The following is a 21,353-nucleotide window of genomic DNA, read 5'->3' as shown; positions in this document are numbered from 1 at the left end:
TGCCCCAGGCAGAGCCTTAAAGAACGTGTCGGGGGAAAAACAAAAAAGAACGCATCAGGAGCCTACGCTCACCGGCTCGCGGAGGACAGAGCACGGCAGGAGAAGGGGCCCAAAGCGGCGCGCCGGCGTCCGCGGCGGGTTACAGCGCCCGCGACAGGCGGGACGGGGGCGGGGCCGACGCTCCTCCCGCAGGGCGGGCGGGTCACGTGGGCGAGGCGCGCGGGGCGGCGGGGGCGCAGCTGCGCAGGCGCGGGCCCGCCCCTGGGACCCTCGGGCCGGAGAGGACTTGGTTTCTGGGCACCCCGGGCGGCGGGCGGGAGGGAAGCCCCGCGGTTGGTTGCGCACGCAGGGCTCTGCGAGGCGCTTGACGTCCGAGCAGGCGGGGTCCTCCGCGGCGCAGGTGAGGAGACTGAGGCAGGGCCGGGCGGCAGTGCGCGGCAGATAGACGCCGGGTTGTGAGCCCACCGGGCGCCGCCGCTCCGTCCGCCCCAGCGCACCGCAGTCGGCGGAAACACCCGCGCTCGGGCTTAGAAGACCGAGGCCGGGACTGGGCGTTGATGTGACGGGCGAAGAACCCCCTTCTCCACCGCCCCCCGACCTGCCTGAGTAGTTGGGACAAAGAACCGAGAAAAAGGCCGGGCCCAGGCTGAGCCCCGGGGGTGGCGAGCGGACCAGCCCGAGGTGAGAACCTAAAGGACCTGGCCGTCCACGACTGTGATCGCAGGGTCTGTGTTTAATGAGGCACCTGTGTCCCCTCTTCCCCCAAAGGCTACAGACTCCTGGCTTAAAATTGGGAAGAGCCCATGTGTGAATTTCCAAACAGTGTCCTGAGGTCTGGGAATGAAAAGGTGAATAAGGCACCAATCAATCAATCTACCCACGGGGTTGTCGCAGGGTCAGGAAGGCGAAGGACGTGGTGGAGATGGTCAGAGGCAAGGGAAGGGAAGTTAAGGCACAGCCTGGCAAGGACTGTGGCGAGGGAGCACCCCTGGGGAGTCTAGAAGCCGGGCTGAGGTTCCAGTCCATCGATACTGTGCCTCTTTTCCTTACCACCGAATGCTGTTTCCGCAGCCCGATTACCCAGACCTCAACTTAGTTTTTTATTTTAATGTATTTTCTTTTGAGCCTGGCAGATGATTTTAAAACAGAAAATAATTACTTAGGATTTATTTTGAAAAGCATTGCCATGGAGCCAGCTTAGATAGTCTTGGATGCTCCTGCTTTGGCCCAGCCCTGGAGACTGAGAATTGGGATTCTGGCTGCAAACCCTGACTCCTTAGAAGATACTCATTCATCAGAAAACGCTCCATTCTGTGCACAAATAACGTTTTGGGGTAATCACTGAATAGGAATGAGTAAAAGTTACATTTATGGCACTCCTTGTCAGATGGCTTACAAAGCACCTCTTACACATTTAATCCTTTCATTCTTACAGCTGTGTAGAAGGTAATACAGCAGTCATTCCCCTTTTACAGATGTAAAGCAGTGCCATGTCCAGGTTCATACAACTTGTAGGAATTAGAGTTAGATCTTAGTTATTCTTGGTCTGGCCTTTCCCATGTTCCCTTCCTTTGTAAGGGCATACCATTTAGTTGAGACCTTATGCATTGCTCCTGAAGGGGTACAAAAGACGTTTCTGATGATTGTCTCATCAGCTTGTGTCATATAAAGGGTGCTCCCAGAAAGCTCAGTTAGAACCGGAATTCTAGGGCTCAAAGCCCCAGGCTCTGTTAGTATCTCAGAAATAAAAGCAGCTCTCCTGCCAGCTGGACACTTGGTTCTTTCTGAAATGTTGAGCAGAGACTCCAAGTCTCCCTCTGCTGAGGCTAGTGTGGCAAGAATTGCCCAGAGGTGTTGCAGAGGGAACCAGCCTCACCTTTGAGCTCAGTGGCCTGTGGCACAGGGAGATTACAACTGGGCAGTGCTCTTGTTGGGCTGCTACGGGAGTAGCATGGAGTGTGTGTGGTGGAGTTGGCAGAGAGGCCAGAGGGGATGAGACAAGCCAGGGTTCCCCCCAGACCTAGGATTTCCACCCAGAAGGTCTGCAGTGACACAGCTGGAAAAGTTGAGTGTTTTGTGTCTGTCCTGCTCTCATAGGAGGATGAGTGAATCTGAGCCCTGCAAAGAGAAAGATAATGCTGTCTTACAATTCTCTCGTGTGGTACTGTGTTTCACATTGGTCTTCTCATATATTCTTTATAACAACCCTTCAAAGTGTCCTGTTTTTAAGAAGACACTGAGGTTCAGAGGGACAAGGTGACCTCTCAAAGTGTGAGAACCCATGATTTTTGTCTTTCGGCCTATTGCCCTTTGTGGTATTGCCCTTGCCTTTCTTCTGTCCACTCCTGTATAACTTGATAGAGCAGGTGTTCTGAGCCCAGACAGGAGGCTGTGCAAGTCAGGAGCAGAATAGCTAGATCTTTTGGAGGCCTCTGCAGCTTCAGGGTCACTTAGAGGAAAGGACCTCTCTCAGCCCCAACATTCCTCACCCTCAGCCACGTCTCAAAGTTTCCCAGTTGCTGACTGTGTCCTCTTGTTCTGCTGTCAGCATCTGTTCAGAACTTTGAGTCTGGCATCTGAGAGGAGGGCTGGGCCAGAGCCAGGCAGACAGTCAATGCAAGAAGTAGAGTTGAGAGTTGGAAATTGAGGCAAGTAGGTGAGAGCTGGTTGCAAATGGCTAGTTCCGTGGTACTTAAAGACAAGAGTGGGTGGCAGGGCGTCTGCTGTTGCTTATGGGCCCTGGGTGCCCATATCATCAGAATGTTAACAGGTGTTTTCAGGCTGTCTCTTTATCATCCAGAATTGACAGGGCCTTGTTACTATGGGGAGGAGAGGTGCAGAATGGCTTCTCAGCTGAGAATGGGCAATGTGACCCTTAAAAAAACATTCGACTTTGGTTTCTAAGCTGCTTGCCAAGGACTGGGCTTGGGAAAAGCTGGTGTTCTCTGGATTTGCCAGGCCCTTGTGTGTTACTCCCATCCAGGCACCAGATTTCCCGGGCCCTGTTCAGGAACAGTCTTACTCTCAGCTAGGTTGAGGCCAAAAAGCAGGCTTGAGGACCTGCAGGACAGCCCTTCCTGTGCTCTGATCTTCACACTGTTCCTTAGAGGCCACCGGCCTGTGGCTGGCTGCCTGGGACCTGGGGTATCCTATGCAGGATAAACAGTCATGGACTGGAATTGGGAGACTCAGAGCTGAGTTCCAGCATAGCCACTGACAACCTGCCCTGCCCATGCGACCTTGGACTAGCCAGCCCCTTATCTGAGCCTTAGTTTCCTCATTTATTCCGCAAAGGAAGAGCTGAACTAGAGCTCTTAGGGAAGGAGAGGGAACAGAGGAGAGCAGAGAAGATGAAACATTCTTTCCAGCCTTGTTCACTGGGGGCCCGAGGCAAAGAGGCCCATGTGCACTCCTAGTTTCCTTTGTCTCCTTCAGCACCCCTTGCCTACTTCTCCCCTGCCTCTGCCTCAGGCCAGCTCATTCTGAGGAGGGAGGATTCCCTGGGCAGGGCTGGGCTGGGCAGGTGTACCCTTGATGTTTAGAATACATGCTGTCTCTACTTGTTTCAGGAATTAATTAACCCACCCAGTGCTGATACTGTGTTTTATTATGACTTTATCAGTTCTTGCCAAAAGGCAGTTCCTTGAACAAGCAGGAGTCAGGCCTGGGGAAGGAGGAAGTGAGAATGTGCGCACCCAGCAGGAGAGCAGTGTTGGCAGGCCCGCAAGTGGCTTTCTGGACATCAGATCCCTGTAGTTGCAGTCACGTGGTGCTTTAGGGTCTTTGGATGTCAGAGCTGAGACGACCTCATAGAATTTCTAGTTTCTTCCTCTGTCTACACAGATGAGGAGACCCAGGCCCAGTGTGTCTTCATAGCATTTGTCAGTGGAGCTAGGACCCAACCTAAGGTCACCTAAGCCCCAAGCTTCAGTGTTGTCTTGAACATCAAGCCAGCCCTGTCTAAAATTACCTTTTGTATTGAGCTGAGATTGGGTAGCTATAAGTTAGTTCCAACTCTGCGTCACTGTGGAGTTTCAAGAGTAAAATTCGGATCACTTCATTAGACATGTAATGCATACTAATTACCAGGGGATGTTAAGTGTTGGGGATGCAGGAATGAATAAGACAACAGCCCCTGTCCTCAGATTGTGCCACTATATAGTGGACACAGACAAGTAAAAGTTCATTTGTGCAGTGTGCAGAGGTGTGTGTGTGTTCACACCTCCAGGCACGCTATATTATCAGAGGCGAGGGAGGACTCAGTTGTTGAGACTTTCAGGAAAGGCTTTGGAGAGAAAGTGTAATTTGTGCTGGGCCTTACAAATAAGTAGGCATTTACCTAGTTGGCGTGGGTAGGGAGGGCATTCTGGGGAAAGGAAACATGAGCACCAGTGCAGCCTTGCACATGGAGTGGTCTGGTGAGGGCGCTGTAGTGGCAGGGGAAAAGGCCAGAACGGAGGGCTGAAACTAAGCTGTGGAGGACCCTGTGCTAAGGAGTTCATTGTTAGTGAGAGTCTGAAAGCAAGGCAAGGATGTGGTCAGGTTGCGATGTGTTAGGATCACTCTGGCTGCAACACAGAGAAAACTGCACCAGACTAGAGCCAAACCAAACTTGGTTGTGTGGTTTTACAGTATGCTAGGTACAAAATAATAGGGGCCTGGACTTGGATAGTAGCAGTGAGGTTGAGAAGAGGATGAGTAGCAGACATGTTTTATAAGATGGACAGAACTTCCTGACTGATTAGGTGTGGGCAACGAGGGCAAAAAGGGTTAAATGTGACTCCAGTTTCTGGCATGAGCATTTGGCTGGATGCTTGTGTCATGCACTTAGCTAGAGAACTCTGGAAAAGAAATTTAGAGGTCAGTTTTGGACATGGTGCAACAGGGACGGACACCTACAAAACTCCCATGTGGAAGCTTTAAGTCAGGAGCAGCTTTAGGGACTTGGAGGTCAATACCAATGTGGTGGACGAAGTATAAGAAGTAGGTGAGGTCCCCCAGGAAGGGAGTGTGTGGGTTGAGAAAAGCCACTTAAGTGGCAGAAAAAGAAGGGGAAGCAAAGAGAGGTAAAGAATAGACGGGAGGTGAGGGTACCACCTGGGCATGGGGTGAGGAACAGGCAAGGGAGCAGGCTGCACAAGGAGCTGTGGAGAAAGGGACATCTTCCTTTCATTTCTGTTAGTGTGACATATGGGCTGTGTTAAGGGCTTCGCTTCATTTGTCTGCACCGGATAGCAGAGAGGGAGTCTGTTGGCACTTGGGAAATGTTATGGTCTGCACGACTGCGAATGACTCAAAACTTTGCTCAACTTTTTGAAGGACTAAGGGGCTTTGGCCGCTCTCCATTTGATGTTTTCTGGAGATTGACTGTTGGCAGCTGAACGAGCCCCAGGGTTTGTGGGTGGCCTGGTCCTGCCTCCGGAGTGACAGAGCTTAGGGGCGTAGGCGGGACTCCGGAGCCCCACCTCCCGCCCTCCCCTCTGCGTGCTCACACGCCCGCCTGCTCGCAGAAGCGGGGCTGTGGATGCTGTGCATGGTGAGTGTCTTGTTCCCAGGTTTGAAATGCTTGAGGCTGGCGATAAGGGGCCTTGTGTTAGGGAAGAGACAGGGTCTCAAAGCTGGGAACAGATGGGCAAGGTCATGGTGGGGGGTTCAGATGAGGAACCAAGAATGTTTGGACCCCAAAGTGAGCTGTTTTTGTTAGACTCATAGAATGTCAGTGGGGAGGTTTAGGGACCTTAGGACTCACTTCATCCAGTTCACTCATTCTGGAATTGAGGAGTGGGGCCCGGGGAGGCATTGACCCAGCTTGGTCTAGGGAGCCCAGCTGGGTCTCCCCTGTCCACCCCTTGTTCTCTTTCCAGACCAGAGCTGCCACTCTGAGCTGCCACAGCTGTTGTTTGTTTGTGGCCTTATCTTGCTTCACCTTCTGTGGGAGAGGGCAGAAGCCCCACAGTGGGGAACTGAACGCTGTAGCTGTGTTACGTGGGGGCAGGCTCTTCTGTAAACAACTTTGCAGTTCTTTTTCAGAGAAACTGACCTTTGCCTTAAGGGAAGGGAAATAGAAAGGGAGGAAGAAGGGACATCTGGTGTATGGTAAATTTCCTTTAGAGTAAACATGGTTTGTCTGTATTTGATGACTAAAAATATAAGTTGATCTTTCACACTTTTCTTTAAGACAAAGGGGATCATACCCTTTGACCTCCAGCAACCCACTTCTGAATGCATGGGGAGACAAGGTGTGATAGTAGAAAGGCTGCAAGCTTTGGAGTCTTCCTATTGACCTGTGTCCAGGTCACAGTACTGCTGCCTGCTGGCTCTGTGACGTTAGGGAAGTTACTGAACTTCTCTGAACATTGGTGCTTTCAGCCAAAAAATCGGATAATCTCTGTATCACAAGACTGTTGAGTGAATGAAATTAAGCCTTGTGTGTCAAGTGACACTAAGTAAACTCTGGCTTACTGGCCTCCCCACCTTTCCATTCGGTGGTCTTAGAGGTCCGTGTGAAAATGCATTGTTCTGTTTAAATATAAAAGGTTCCTCTACCCACCTGTCTTTGTGGATGGAAATAACTGTGATTCAGGATTCAGGGTTCGCTCATGCTTTGCAGCAAGTTGCAGTGGTACACACTCCAAGACATGCCAGGATGGGAGTTGCTTTGTAGCTCAGAGAGCTTGGCTGAGGCCCTGGACTTGTGTGCTCTGCAGGTGAAGTGAATTTTCATTGCTTCTCCCAGGCAGAAGAGAGAGCTGCTAGAGGTCCATTAGAAGCCGTGTGTTCACGGAGAGGCCTGACTCTCATCACTAGTGCTGATAATGCTCTCTCAGCTTTGTGCCACTGGGCCTGAGGATGACGTCCACCTCCCCAGAGGGGTGATTCTCTGCTCACACTTTCTGAATCACAACCAGGGGTGGGGTTAGGGTATGGAAACCAATGCTTCTGGAGTCTTGAAGCCGGATTTTGTGCCCCAACCCTTAAACTTGAGGTAGGGATGGGGGCCTTTGGGACATGGAAGTTTGAATTCTCAGGGTTCTTTCACCACTGACATCAGCCCCCAGTCAGCCTACTGCTACCCAGGCTTAATCAGCCCAGGCCTAGCCTAGCCCTTCCATCTGTCTCCTGTGTTCTACACCCGCTCCAAAGCCACTTCCTTCTGGGTGCTTCAGTGGCTGTCCAGACTGGCTCTCATCCCTGTGTTACCATAGCCCATGTTCATACCTTACCCAAGATGCCTCACCTCCCCACTTCTTTTTCCATTATTTGTGTACCAGGCCTGTATCTTCTTGAAGATTGTGTATCATTTCATTTGCATCCTTTCCAATTACCATTTGTTGAACATGTCCGTGCTGAATAAATATTTGGAGTAAATGTTGAGTCTAGTTAAGTTGAATTCCCTTGTTGTCTCATGAACAAACAGCCTAAATGCGTGTCGATGGGCAGAGGGGAGATGGAGCGTGTTTGTCTTTAAGTGCAGCAGGGGTGTGTTGGAAGGGTGTGGAGCTGACATGCTCACTAGGGGTCCCTGGACTTCCTGAATGCACTGATGTGTCCTAGTTGAAGCAAATCCTTGTGGAGGGTAAATATAAACCTGTCTTTGCATACTGACACAGAAATGTTTATCAAATCTGTGATCAGAGATCACTGTGTGCTCCTGAATTATAGAGACGTCAGAAATCCAGGGACATTTGGGGAGTGCATAAAGATATGCAAATTGTCCCAGACTTGGTGAGATCTGTTTACAGCCCACAGGTGAGAGTTGTGGTTTTCCTCCTAATTGTTCTGTGAACTAGAATCTAGTAATGTGTAACTTTGCCACATAAAAGAATTGGAAGCAGGCCTGTGGACAGTTCTTTCCTGCTTGGTCCAAGATCTTCTATCGTCCATAAGTCTTCATCATTCAATTTTACTAAATTCATTTCAGCACATGTTTGTAGTGAGCCCACTGTGTACCAAACATGCAGTGTGCTGGGCGTAGAGTTAAAGGAGAAAGATCAGACAGGTTTGGATCAGTGTGTCAGGCACATCAGAAGGATGGATCACGGGTGTGGTTTGGGCACATGACTAAGGAGGGGGTGAATAAACATCTTTTGCTGGTGGGACTGGGTGATGGGCAGAACATCTAGGAAAGCTTCTTAAGGAGGCCTCTGAGTCTTGAAAAATAGAGCAAGGTAGGACATTCCAGGCAGAGGTGTGGAGATGTGCTTGTCACTGTGACTGTCGCTACCCTCCCACACTAGCTTGGGGGAGCAGAAGCTGGGGCTGATGGGGACCCAGCTGTCCAAGGCCAGCCTGCCCTCGTGGTGGTACTTTGTATTGTGGCTTATGGCCAACCAAGCACAAAGGCCTGAATTCTTTGCTGTAAGGCAGTGCTTCTCAGACTCCTGTGTGCTTATGAGTTGCCTGCCACTCTGACTAAATGCGCTTTGTGATTCCTTAGTTCTGAGGTGGGGCGTGAGACTGCATTTGCAGATGATGCCAGTGCTACCAGTCTACTGACCACATTTTTAGTAGTGAGGTTTTAAGAAACTTCTCTTCCAGCTTGAGTCCCTCCCGTCACAGAGACCATAGCAGCACTCCTTCCCCCAGTACACACATACAGCAACGACCTCTGCTTTTTTCCTCTTCCCACGTACATAGATGCCAAATTCGTCTTTCTTAAACGCCTTTTCATTTGGTTCCCCTCTTGCCTAGAAGTTCCCTTTTATTTCTTATTTCAAATCTGAACTTCTCTGGCTGGTTTCAAAGCTAGTCTGGGCTATCCTTCCCTTCGCCAAGCTGTCACCCCTATCATTCCCACCCCCACTTCACTGCAGTGCAACCCTCACAACCCCCGCCCTCCCTTGGCAGTGACATGTGCATTTCCAGGCCTTTGCTTGATCCTTTGGGGAAATCTATTCCTGTCCAAGTTCTACAGGGGAGAGTTGAGTCTGCGATTAGGTGGGCTAAGGTCTGGTTGGGCAACAAACACTCAGGCCTATCTTCAGTGATCTAAGCACACAGAATCAAGCAAGTACTTAGGGAGGAAACGACCAGGATAAGTCAGATCCTAGCATGGCCTGAGCTCAGGCCAAATGGGAGGATAATATTATAAGTGGTTGTCAGGAGAAGGAAGGCTAGGTAAGGTACCTGCTGCTGTTACAGGGTGGGCTGCTTCCAGGATTTCCCACCCAGGGGCACAGGCTTTCCAGCTGGAGGAGGCCTTAGTGAGGCACCCCTGCACAAACTGTGGACAAGGCTGGATTCTGACAAGACCCACCTGGAACTCTGTTTCAATTGCAGAGTCCCCACCCTATGCAAACACCTTTTGCCTGGCCCCCTCTGAAGCAGACACCATGGCACCTTGCTCTTTCTGGCATGAGGCCTACTCTCTGTGGCTCTACTCCCACTCATTCAGCGGTTCTGTTCAAAGGAGAAAAGATGTCGCATTATACGCTAGGTGGTAGGCTCCAGAGGATATTTGCTTTTTTATTGACTCTGATTTTACGTATTGCCTCTTTTCCTTTTGCTTTTTGTTTGTTTTGTTTATACCATGAGCCTATTTTGTTTCTGTAATGATAAAAAATAAAGCTATTCTCAGTTGGGAAAAACTGAGATTGACTGAGATTGACTGCCTAGGATGAGTGAGCCCCTGCTGGGTGCCGGTTGGTGGCTTGATGAATAAAATAGGTCCCTGTTTCTGGGGGATTCTCAAACTAAAGAGGAGGAAAAAGACAGGGTAACAAAGCAGTGTGATCTGTGTTCTAAGTATCCTCTCATCACAGAAGAGAAAGGTGCCCCTACCCAGGGAGGCAATAGTTGAGCTGCTTGGATTGTAAAGGAGAATCAGGCAATGATGAGGAGGGAGATCAGGAAGTAATGTGCCGCCAGGGGACACAGCATGGCAGAGCACCACAACCTGGGGCATGAGGAGAGAGAACAGCCAGAGAAGCACCTGAGAAGTCTGTCATCACTCATGACTCACTGGTGAGCTCCTTCGGGCAGGAACCTCCACGTATCTGTGTAGCAGCAGGTGCTTAGTAGCTCTTGCCCAGGCTCTGGCGCAGCTGCTTCCCCTCCCCTGGCCTCCTGGCCGGCTGCCCTGCCAGAGCCTTGCACGGGAGATCAGATTCCAGCTATTCTGTGGGAGCAGTAACCTCTTCCTTCCTCTCAATCTCCAGAAATGTCTTTCCTCCAGGACCCAGGTTTCTTCACCATGGGGATGTGGTCCATTGGTGCGGGAGCCCTGGGGGCTGCTGCCTTAGCACTGCTCCTGGCCAACACAGACGTGTTTCTGTCCAAGCCCCAAAAGGCAGCACTGGCGTATCTGGAGGATATAGACCTGAAAACACTGGAGAAGGGTAAGCAGTGACCCCACCAGTCTCAGTACTTTTTGGAGACACTGAGATGCAGGCTTTTTTTTTTTTTTGCTCAACTCTTTTTTTTATTGTAAAGGCAATATAACATTAGGAAAAATGTAATAGCACTTCTTAAATTACCAGTAATTTCATTACCCTAACGCAACAATCATTTTTATTTTAGCATATTTCTTTCCATGTGCACATATTATTATATAGTTATGATCTTGGTGTCAGTTGTATTTTACATTTTAACTTTTACTTATCAAAAGCATCTTTCACTCTCTATTGTTTCTCTGACTATAATGATAAATTGCTCCGTAATATTTAGTATTATTGTACCATCATTTACTAAACCAGCTCTTCCAGAGTGTGTTTCGAAGAATTCCAGGCTTGTGGGATCTTCACCAAAAAAATATTTCCTGAGTCAAATAAGTATGAGGGACACTGTTTATCCAATTTCATGTTCCTGATGCCGAGCCCAGTCTTGTGCTTATTAAAATGACATGTCTAGATTGCTACTGATTTGGCCATGTTCAGCCTCTACCTGAGATGAAGCTACAGCATATGGGAAGCTCTTCAAGGTCACACTTTAGAACAGACCTGCTTGTCTACCTCTTCTTGGGGGCGCACTTAGAGTACATCATGGAAAGTTGAGAGCCACACACTCAATCATGGTAGCTGTGCCACTTGGCTATGTGTTCTCAGTGTTAGCGTTGTAGCTTAGTAAGATTTCTACTGATAGGGTGGCAGGAGCGTTCGAATGGTGAAAGTTGGGGCTCACTGACTGTGTGTTATCCAGATTAGCCTCCCAGATGGAAGCCATCATCTGTTCAGTAAGTGAAGAAGCTTGTCAAAGGAAGGCAGGAGATGTGACTACAGATTCATGGTAGGCCAGTTTAGTAAGGGACTAAGAAGTCCTGCAGAGAGAGACCTGTTAAGCTTTGTTCAACCCAGGGTTTCCCGGCCTCATTCAATTACAGACTGCCCCCTCCCCCTTTTTTTTAATTTTTAAATTTTTTTCACATAACGTCCTGCAGGAACATGAATCCCTCTGGGAAGTACTAAAATAATAAGGGTTTATATTAATTGGCCTTTCACTAATTCTGTATTATCAAACACTGGTGAGCACTTTTATATTCAACTTTTAATACTCCCTGCAGCCCAGAGTGGAGCTAGATTTCTAGATATCTGCATTTGACAAATGAGGAAGCGGAGGTCCAAAGAGGAAAAATTGCTTGCCCAGGATCACACAGCTAGATTCAAGGTCAGTCTGACCTTAGAACCAGGCTTGAGCTGCAGTTCTCTACTACCACAAAGCATTTCCTTATTAGTAATGGTCTACCTTCTCTATTAATAATATTGCAGTTAACATTTTGGGGTTACCTTTTTTTTTTTACACTTCTGTTGACTTCATTCCTTTGAATATATTTTTAAGAGTGGGGGTTCTTTGATCAGAGTGTAAGACTTTTTCACTTTGGGACATGTTTCTGCCCTAAAGGATTATTACTGTATGTGGTGATACCAGCAATAAAGTAAACTGCTATTTTCTAGAAATGTCCCAGTTTGGAATGTTTGAGTTTGAAAATAGATTTTTATAAGAGAGGGAAATTTGGGGTATACAATAGAATCCTTAAGCTTTATTAACTTTCCTCAAGAAGATGAATACTCTCTGTCTGTTTCCTATTTGCCTTTTCCCACTTGTGAAATACCTGTCCAGGTCCTCAGCTAGGCCCAGTTTCCAATGTCAGCTTGGCTTACTGTAGTTCACAAGCTGCTTAGGAGTTGGAGCAGGGCTGATCTCTGAGCTGGGCTCGGCTAGGCTGAACTGGACTGAGCTGGGAGAAGATACTGAATTTCCTTTTCTTTTCCCTCAGAACCAAGGACTTTCAAAGCAAAGGAGCTATGGGAAAAGAATGGAGCTGTGATTATGGCTGTGCGGAGGCCAGGCTGTTTCCTCTGTCGAGAGGTGAGTGAATTTGAGGATCTTTTCAGAGAAAAGGATCCTGGCAAGTGGGGGCCAGTGCATTTCCAACACTGGTCTGTCCTCTGTTATTTGCTATTGGTAATTCTTTTGGCTTATGCTGTGTTTGTGTTTTTAACAACTCGCCATCTCCTACTGGGGTTAGCAGCACATCTGACTTTCCTTTGATGCTCCTAAGCCTTTCACCTAATATACCATCTGTGTCCTGGACTGTCTTCCCATTTAATCGACGGCAGCAACCAGGTCCAATTTCATGCTCATGCCGCTCAGCACAGACATATGCTTATTGAAGGGAGGTGTCTGGATTGCTCCTGATTTAGTCATGGTCAGTCCCCATCTGTGATGAAGCTGCAGCAAATGGGGAAGCTTTTCAAGGCTGTATTTTAGAACAGACCTGCCTGTCTGCCCCTTCTTGGAGACCTACCTGCAGTCCATCTTGGACAGCTGAGAGACACACTCTTGATCATCGTAGCTCTGCCACCTTGCTGTGTGCTGTCAGCATTGGATCTGTAGTCCAGTGGGGTTTCAGTCATTCTGATAAGTTTGGGTGCATTTGGCATCAGAGCTTAGTAAAATTTGGAGCTCACTGACTGGGTGGTCTCCAGGTTGACACCTTAAAAGGAAGCCGTCGTCATCTGTTCAGTGAGTGAGAAAATATATCAAGGGAAGGCAGGAATTGTGAGTGTTGAAACAAAAACTGCTAGTGTCAGAGGGAACAATGCAGTTACTTGGGTCCAGCCTTGTCACTTCACAGATGGGTAAATGGAGGCCAAAGTGGTTTGGTGGCCTGTTTGTTGCCACATAGCCAGTTGGTGGCAGAAGACACGTTACAAGATCATTGCCTTGCCTGGGAATAAACTAGGAATGGCAGTACTCCTGCTCTTGAGCCAACTTTGCTCCTAAAACAGTGGCCTTGGCCACTAAGTTGTCATCCTCATTCCTCTGGTTGCCCTCCCCGACCCTGAGGCACTTCCCTTCAGCCTTGCTGATCTCTGCCCTTCTTGTGTGGTTGTGCTGGTGAAGAGTCCACTTACATTGCTGGATGCATATGATGCCCTGCGGTGCCTTACCTTCAGGGCACTTTTATGCATCTTATCTCATTGGTTCTTTACCATAGCCCTTGAAAATACAGCTTATTGTTGTTGTTCTCATTTTACAGAGGAGGAAACAAAAGTACAGAAGTTGTAACAAAACCACACTGCTTGGAGACGTGCATTAATTTTCTATTGCTGCTGTAACAGATTACCACAAACTCTGTGGCTTTATATAACACTGTGCTCTAACCAACTGAGCTAACCAAACAGCCCTCAGTGGCTTTAAATAACACAAACAGTTCTGAAGGTCAGAATTCCAAAATGGAATCTGTTACATTCTTTCTGGAGGTTGTAGGAGAGAATCCATTTCTTTGCCTTTTCTGGCTTGTAGAGACCACCCATATTCACTGACTTCTCTGCCTCCCTCTTTTACATTTAAGGACCCTTGTGATTATATTGGGCCCACCCAGATAACCCAGGGTAATCTCCTTATTTTCTGGTCAGTTATTTAGCAACCTAAATTTCTTCGCAGCCTCAATTTCCCTTTGCCATATAAGATCACATATTCACAGGTTCCACGTATTAGGACATGGACATGTTGAGAGCTTATTATTTTTCCCACGTACCACAGAAAGTGGAGTTTAAACTCAGGGTTTTTGGTTCCAAATGTGTGATGACTCCAAACACCAACATGGAAGCCTATTTTGACTTGATTTCTCAAAGACAGTAAAACCCAGCAGCTCTCCCTGTTTTATTATAACCTGTTTTCCTCTGCACAGGTCTGTGTCCTGACAGAGCATTTTGTTTCTTTGCCCCCATGGATTTGTCACCCCACTTCCCCTGGGTGATGGAGCCACAAAGGATTACTTAAAGCCCATCTCTTCTGAGCAGTGAGAAGTACCCAAATGGTTAATCTCCCCCAGAACCCTCAAGTGAGAGGCATTCCTTCCTTGGGAAATTAACCCCGAATTAGGGTTCTCTTCCTGCATTTATTCTCCAGCCCCAGAAGTTACAGGAAGAGACATAGTTTCAACAAGTTTAACAACAGAAGCTGCTAACATTCAGTAAAAACAAGTCAGATGACATTCTCTTAGACAATTAAGTGATCCACCAACAAAAGCTTGATCTTAGCAAACATTCCTTCTCCCTCCACAGCTTCCCAGTAACTTTACATATCAATCAGTAACTAGTCTGTCTTTGAGCCAGCAGCCTCGCTGTGTTACAGTTCTTTATTTTACACCAGAGACTTTATAGCCTGAGGAAAATTTCCTGACCTTTGCAAGGTCAATATTTGAAACTGCAAGGCTTTGGAAAACCAGGCCCTGTGAAGTACATTTTCTTTATGAATTCTCTACAGCATTTTGTAAAAACTTGTGTTTGCAAAAGGATTGCTGTCTATTTTGAGTGGCCCATGGAGGAGGTTTGTGACTCAATTTCTACTTCATGGCTTTATACAGTGACATACCCAGAGTAAAGAGCCCAGGAAAAGTGAGTAAAAAAACCTTTCATCTCACAAACAGGTGGTCTTTGGCCATATCAGACACTGTTGTCCTCTCTGCTCTAGGGCAAAATTTGCCAGTCACTGAAGCTCTTGATACAGAAGCTCAGACAATCAATACTGCTTCATTCTTGTTCTAGAAAATAAATGAAATTAAATGTAGTTGCTATCATACAGCAGTGTGTTTGTATTAGAGGCACGTGGGCTGCATTTAAAAGGATTTCCTGCTGAGGCTCTAATTCTGACACCAAATGTGAAAAAAATTTGTTCTTAATGTCGAAGCCTTACCATGACTCCTGCAGTTTTGTTTATTCATCCAGCACACAGTTCATGAGGGTCCAGGATGTCTGTACTTCTCATCTCAGCTGCATTCTCCCCATTGCCCACCTTCATATCTTTCCACCTTATTTAGTATTTTCTATATATCCAGCCATGTTACAGGCACCAAGGGAGTCAAGACATGGAGGACATAGTTTTTAACTATGAGACACATTTGGGGATTTAAGTGACAACACTCAATTTAGTGGTAACATGCAGACTCAGTACAGAAAAAGTCATCAGGAAGGGAAGATGAGCTATACACAGAGAAGTGGGGCTTCACTCCAGGCTGGACTAGGGAGACCTTTTTAGAACAGGGACACCTTTCCAGAGGCTGGGGTTTGAGCTGGAGAGAGAAGGAGGGATATTGTAAGGAGGGGAACCTACTGAGCAAACATGCGGAGGCAGCCGTTCCCGTGGCCAGAGTGGAGGGTGTCTGATGGGCCCCTGTGCTAGTTTGGTCACGTGCATGGGAGAGGCTGGGGAATGAGAGAGGAGAACAGCATCCTGGGTGGGAGTGGAGGGAATATTTGAGTGTAGTACTTTGGTTATGGCTGCTCCCAGGCTATGGTTTGGACACCACTACCAGAAGCCTAGCCTCTCTTCCCACCATGGAAAAGACGAGGTTGGGCTGAGGAGGGGACCTGACACCCTATACTGAGGCCTGTGCCCAGCTGGGACAAGAGTGTGCTGGACCTCACAGGCCTGAATTGTTTCTGGCATTTTGTTGCCTCTGTTCCTTTATGTGCAGTGGGCACATAAGGAAGAGTTAGGTTGTTGGCTACAGAGCTACAAGAGTTCATGTCCCTGAATCTCCATGTCTTCTGCAGGAGGCTGCAGACCTGTCCTCCCTGAAACCCAAGCTGGATGAGCTGGGCGTCCCCCTCTATGCGGTGGTGAAGGAGCAGATCAGGACTGAGGTGAAGGACTTCCAGCCTTATTTCAAAGGAGAAATCTTCCTGGATGAAAAGGTACACTTGGCTGTGAGCCTTTCAGACACAGACTGGTGGGGATTGTGCTCGGCTGTGGGGAATTCAGTGGCCCAGGGCATGTCTGGCACGGAGCTGGAGGCTGGCCTTCCCTTCAGCTTCCCAGGGCTTGTAGGGGCTTTCTCAGCCCTACGTGATCAGACGTTTAAAAGCTGTCCCATCAGTTACAGATGGTCCCCTACTTATGATGGTTTGACTTAAGATTTTTCCAACTTTACAATGGTGCAAAAGCAATGTACATTCAGCAGAAACCATACTTCGAGCACCCATACAACAATTGGTTTTCACTTTCAGTACAGTATTCAATAAATTACATGAGATATGCAACACTTTATTATAAAATAGGCTTGTGTTACATGATTTTGCTCAACTATAGGCTAATGTAAGCATTCTGAGCACATTTAAGGTAGGCTAGGCTTAGCTATGGTGTTTGGCAGATTAGGTGTACTAAATGCCCCTTTGACAAAATAATGATATTTTCAACTTAGGATGGATTTATTGGGACATAACCCATCAGAAGTCAAGCAGCATCTGTAATACTTAAGCCCTTCCTAAATAGTGACCCAGGAGGGTAGGAAACAGCTGAAACCCCATCAGGTTTCTCGCACCGTGCAGGCAGGGGCCCTGTTACAGACCCCCCTCCCCTAATTCATTGCAGCTGTATCTCTTTCCCCTCTACTACCACGTCTGCAGAATGTAGCACTTTTACCAACCTGTCACGTGCAAGAACTAGTAAGAAGGTAGAGTCGGCATTGAAAGCTATGAATTTGTTTCCCTAGGTTGGGCCTGCCTTGGAGTTAGAGCCAGAACTGGCAGGTTCTCTGTTTCCTTAGACAGTTGAGAGTGGTCCTGGGTGGGAGCTGTGTGTGTTGGGCTGGGGAGAGGCCACTCACCAGCAGGCTTTGGGTCTTTGCCTGAGAACAAATGCCCTGTTGGGGACCTTTCCTCCTTGGGGAAGGCAGGCGTACAGGCTACTCATATGGAGTCTATCTTTCTCACTTCGTAGAAGAAGTTTTATGGTCCCCAGAGACGGAAGATGATGTTTATGGGATTTATCCGTCTGGGTGTGTGGTACAACTTCTTCCGGGCCTGGAATGGAGGCTTCTCTGGAAACCTGGAAGGCGAAGGCTTCATCCTTGGGGGAGTTTTTGTGGTGGGATCAGGAAAGCAGGTAAATTCTTAGTGTTTACTTGTGAGTCTGTGAGTGTCTGTTGTGGAGCTGGTTGGGAGGAGTTGACTTTTCCTATTGGGGTCTCTCAGCCTTTCTTTTAGAAATCCGGAGAACTTGAGGAAGGGACGGGAGGGCACTTGTCCTTTATCACACATCTGCTCTCTGCTGGCACCTCACACCTGAATCTACACACTCATCACAGCCACCTCGTGAGATAGTCTGATCGTTTTGCAGACAAGGAACTTGGACTGAGAGGAGATGAGCTACTGCACCAAGGAGCACAGCTCATCGGTGGCACTGTTGGGGCCCGAACCCAGGTTTTCTGACTTCAAGTTATGTTTTCTGTGCTCGAACAAAAGCATAGTTTTTATTCTGTTTGTAAATTTACTCCCTTGCAGTGTTCTCAGGCCATTGAGGATGGACAATAGAGAAAAGTGAGGAGGAAAGAAAGAAAAAAACAGACATAATTAGGGGAAGGGGCAAGGAGGCATAGGAGGGGGACCATGCTTTTCCCTGTGGGGGTCTTGGTGTCAGGGCTGGCTTCGGAGAGGTAGCCAGTTCCTCTGTGGACAGGCTATTGTGGGCCTAGGTTATGAGACTCCAGAGTCAGCATGGGGACCCCAGGGGAGGGTGTGGAAAGGAGAGATGAGGTCTCTGGGCCTAAGAGACAGGTGGGTGGGTGCTCCACGTTGACTGTGGGCAGCCTCGAGCTGTGGTTACTTGCCTGCCCTGGAAGGCAGTGCCAGCAGAAGCTGGTGGGTGCAGACAGGTCACGGGAGGAGGACCTGGAGACTGGCGTCCCGACTTCTAGGCCTTTCTCTGCCAATCTTGTGTATGACATTAACAAGTATAGAAAGTGTTTTCTTTCTATAGAAAGACAGGGTTAGTCTGCATTGTTAGATCTCACTAATGTTGATAATTGCATATTTTTCCCAATGTGGGAGAAGTTAAAGCAGGAATAGAAATCCTTGGGTTTTAAGCTTTATTTCTGATCTCTTCCTTTTACGCCTTGGTAACTGCCCTTGCTTGTCTGTATTAGAATTTATCATAAAATGGTGTCTGATCTAACATAAACCCATTTGCTAATTTTCTGATAAATATTCCAAAATGTCTTAGTGATAATGGCGGCCAATGAGTGCCTGCCTTGTTCCAGGTGCTCATAACACATGATCTCATATCTTCCTCACAACCAGTCTGTATATTAGGTATTTTTATTTCCATATACATGTAAAGAAATGGGCCTAGAGGTATGAAATAACTCAGCAAAAGACAGTCAGTAAGTGGTACAACAAAATGAAACCCAGAAACTCGGGTGTATCCAGCTCCAGAGGCCCTGCCCTGCCCCTGCACATGGCCTCTCTGGAGGTGGTTCCCACCGACCACTTCCAGATGTCCTTACACTCGGACAGGCCACTTCCCCCAGAGGGTTTCCCATCCTCTTCCCACTCTGGACTGGGGTTCCTGACCCCTTCCCACGTCTGCCTCCCTGTGGCCTCCAGGGCAGGGCTTGGCGCAGCTGCCAGCCTTTTCTTGCCTGGCAGTGACTCATCTGGTGCTCATGGGCCCTGCTGGCATGTTCCAGGTGTTGCTAGGTGTGTCGTTTGACTTTGTTGGTATGCCCTGGACTTCCTGGCCTTCGTCCTCCCTGGTGGAAGGTCAATTGGGCTGGCCGAGCTTCAGGACTTACCTCGGTTCTTCTTGGGAATAGTTCCACTGTGCCAGGTGCCGCTCAGTGGGGATTTCCTTTGTAACAAATAATATTCTTTAAAGAAGTAGCTTGTGTGCCCTATAGAAAATTTGGAAACAGCAGAACAGTAGAAGGTAGGCAGAGACATCCTGTGAACTCAATCACTACCGACAACCGGTTGGAACAGAACTGAGTGGCCTTTTGTTTTGTTATATTTTAGAAAGTGGTGTCTTATTAAACTAAATGTTCTTTTTTCATTTAACAATGTTTCGTGAACATTTGCCCACATCCTTGTATATTCTTCCTCATTTTTTTTTAATTGTCTAAGCTATGCTTTATTGAGCAAGTAAATATAATTCCTGATATTCTCTGTAGTCACCACAGTGTGGTGGGAATTTTTATTTTTTTTAAGTCTGTATAAATAGTAACACAATATAGATTTTTTTTTTTTAATTTGAAATGAGTTCCTAGATGTAATGCGTCAAACAACTCTTTAATAAGGATTCCTTGATGCTGATATCAAACACGTTATTTTATCTTTTTTTTACCACTGTAGGGTAACTTTGGGGTATCCTCAGTCTTGGTGCATTTCTCTTCACAGTATCAGAAATGAGTAGCCTCGGGCCGGCCCGTGGCTCACTCGGTAGAGTGCGGTGCTGATAGCGCCAAGGCCCCGGGTTCGGATCCCATATACGGATGGCCGGTTCGCTCACTGGCTGAGCGTGGTGCTGACAACACCAAGTCAAGGGTTAAGATCCCCTTACCGGTCATCTTTTTTTAAAAAAAAAAAAAAAAGAAAGAAATGAGTAGCCTCCAGTTTCTTAGGAGGACTAAAGGAAAGATGGGGTCTGCCTTTTCAGATGGTCATTCAGCACCTGCCAAAGTCTGACCTCCTAGCTGCAGTTCCATAACTACAGGCTTTTCTGTGTTAGCTTCATTCTGTTTTCATCACCTAGGATGTTCTTTTACCTGCATTTCTACCTGTAAACATCCTTGTTACCTTTTATGCTCTATCTTCTGGGAAGCCTTCCCTGATGGCCCTTGTCATAATTAATCACTCCTGACTCCTAGATCCCAAAGTGCTGCTTATACAATCCAAATATTGTGTTGTGGCCTTCCCAGTCTACCTTCCCCAAAAGATTCAACTCAAAGGCAGGAACCAGGCCTGATTCATATCCATGTTTTCTGCTGTCTAAGCTCAGGGCTTGGCAGACAGCTGGCGCTCAGTGTCTGTCTCATGAATGAACAACTCAGAATGCGGACTGACGTTTCCTCTTCTTTCCTTTTAGGGCATTCTGCTCGAGCACCGAGAAAAAGAATTTGGAGACAAAGTAAACCCACTTTCTGTTCTTGAAGCTGCTAGGAAGATCAAACCACAGACTTTGGCCTCAGAGAAAAAAATGACCATGTGAAACTGCCCAGCTCAAGGATAACCAGGGGCACTCACCTGTCTTTGTAGGATGTATTGTTTCTGCTTGTGTCTCCAAGGAGTTAGAAACCCACTTATAGCATATTCTCAGTATGGATTATTAACATATTTTAATATTGTATTCTCTTTAGTGCCAGCAAGGCAAAATAGCTTAAAAACAAGACTGACAAAAACCTAAAAATCTAGTGAGGATTATTTTAGCTAAAACCTGAAAAATACAAGGTTTAAAGTTGACCACTGCATCTCATTACAATTGTTTATGGTATTTGACTGCTATTATTTGAAATTATTTTTATTTTTATGTCCTCAAAAATCTAAAAAATTTGATGATTGACTTGAAGATTAGAGAATGTAAGATTTTTGGCTTGTATGTTTTCCATTAGTAGCTTGTTATATAATGTCATTCTCAAATTGATATGCTCCGGGATGGTTGGATAAAGGCAAATTATAAAGTGAATCTCATGTCTCAGTGTCTTCCATTCTAATCTCAGAAATTGTTTTTCTAGAAGAAATGATGACCTCTGGCTCTAATAAAATTGTGCATCAGAAGTTACCTGTATACACAAGTTTTTCTGATAAAACAAATAAAAATATTTACCATAATGTGGCTGAAAGTGAAAAATCAGTATTCTTTATTGGTATGGGATTGATGGGGGGACTCTTCTAGTTCTAGTGATCTAAGAGGTTTGAAAATGACCAGAAAAATTTAATCTCATCATTCATGTTAGTGATTTTGCTGTCTTTCGTGGGGAAATGATTTTGGTATTTCAAAGTGATACCTGCTTTCCTATTGGTCTTTTAGCATAATTTTATAAATCAGGAGGAGAAGAGACATAGAATGAAATATAACTTAGTTCATTAATTTGTTATATTTGAATTTTGTCATGTGAGTAATATGAGGCCAGCAAG

At 47.0% G+C, this 21,353-nt stretch overlaps 1 protein-coding gene across 3 annotated transcripts; it reads left to right on the top strand.

Annotated features, from left to right (window-relative positions):
* The first annotated feature begins 266 nt into the window (after positions 1-266).
* Positions 267-21,047, top strand: PRXL2A (peroxiredoxin like 2A). 3 transcript variants are annotated; one of them, XM_063086913.1, is made up of 6 exons: positions 267-681; positions 10,175-10,337; positions 12,212-12,303; positions 15,999-16,139; positions 17,164-17,328; positions 20,305-21,047. In XM_063086913.1, exons 2-6 carry the CDS (start codon positions 10,193-10,195, stop codon positions 20,425-20,427), a joined length of 666 nt encoding a protein of 221 aa, XP_062942983.1. In that variant the 5' UTR covers positions 267-681; positions 10,175-10,192; the 3' UTR covers positions 20,428-21,047. The 3 variants fall into 3 exon arrangements, with proteins under 3 accessions (XP_062942983.1, XP_062942981.1, XP_062942982.1); XM_063086911.1 differs by having other exon boundaries at positions 10,158-10,337; XM_063086912.1 differs by lacking the exon at positions 267-681 and adding an exon at positions 5,521-5,536.
* The last annotated feature ends 306 nt before the right edge of the window (positions 21,048-21,353 follow it).

This window comes from Cynocephalus volans, chromosome 2 (genome assembly GCF_027409185.1).
Source record: "Cynocephalus volans isolate mCynVol1 chromosome 2, mCynVol1.pri, whole genome shotgun sequence".
In the NCBI taxonomy this organism is placed as follows: domain Eukaryota; kingdom Metazoa; phylum Chordata; class Mammalia; order Dermoptera; family Cynocephalidae; genus Cynocephalus; species Cynocephalus volans.
Note: the sequence above shows the minus strand (reverse complement) of the source record. Positions and strands in the feature narration are given on the sequence as shown.

Bases quoted from the DNA above. Each gene is read 5' to 3' on its own strand.
- PRXL2A (XM_063086911.1), top strand. From the start codon at position 10,160: ATGTCTTTCCTCCAGGACCCAGGTTTCTTCACCATGGGGATGTGGTCC. The intron at 10,338-12,211 runs GTAAGCAGTGAC...CTTTTCCCTCAG, and splicing joins CCTGAAAACACTGGAGAAGG to AACCAAGGACTTTCAAAGCA. The intron at 17,329-20,304 runs GTAAATTCTTAG...CTTTCCTTTTAG, and splicing joins TGGTGGGATCAGGAAAGCAG to GGCATTCTGCTCGAGCACCG.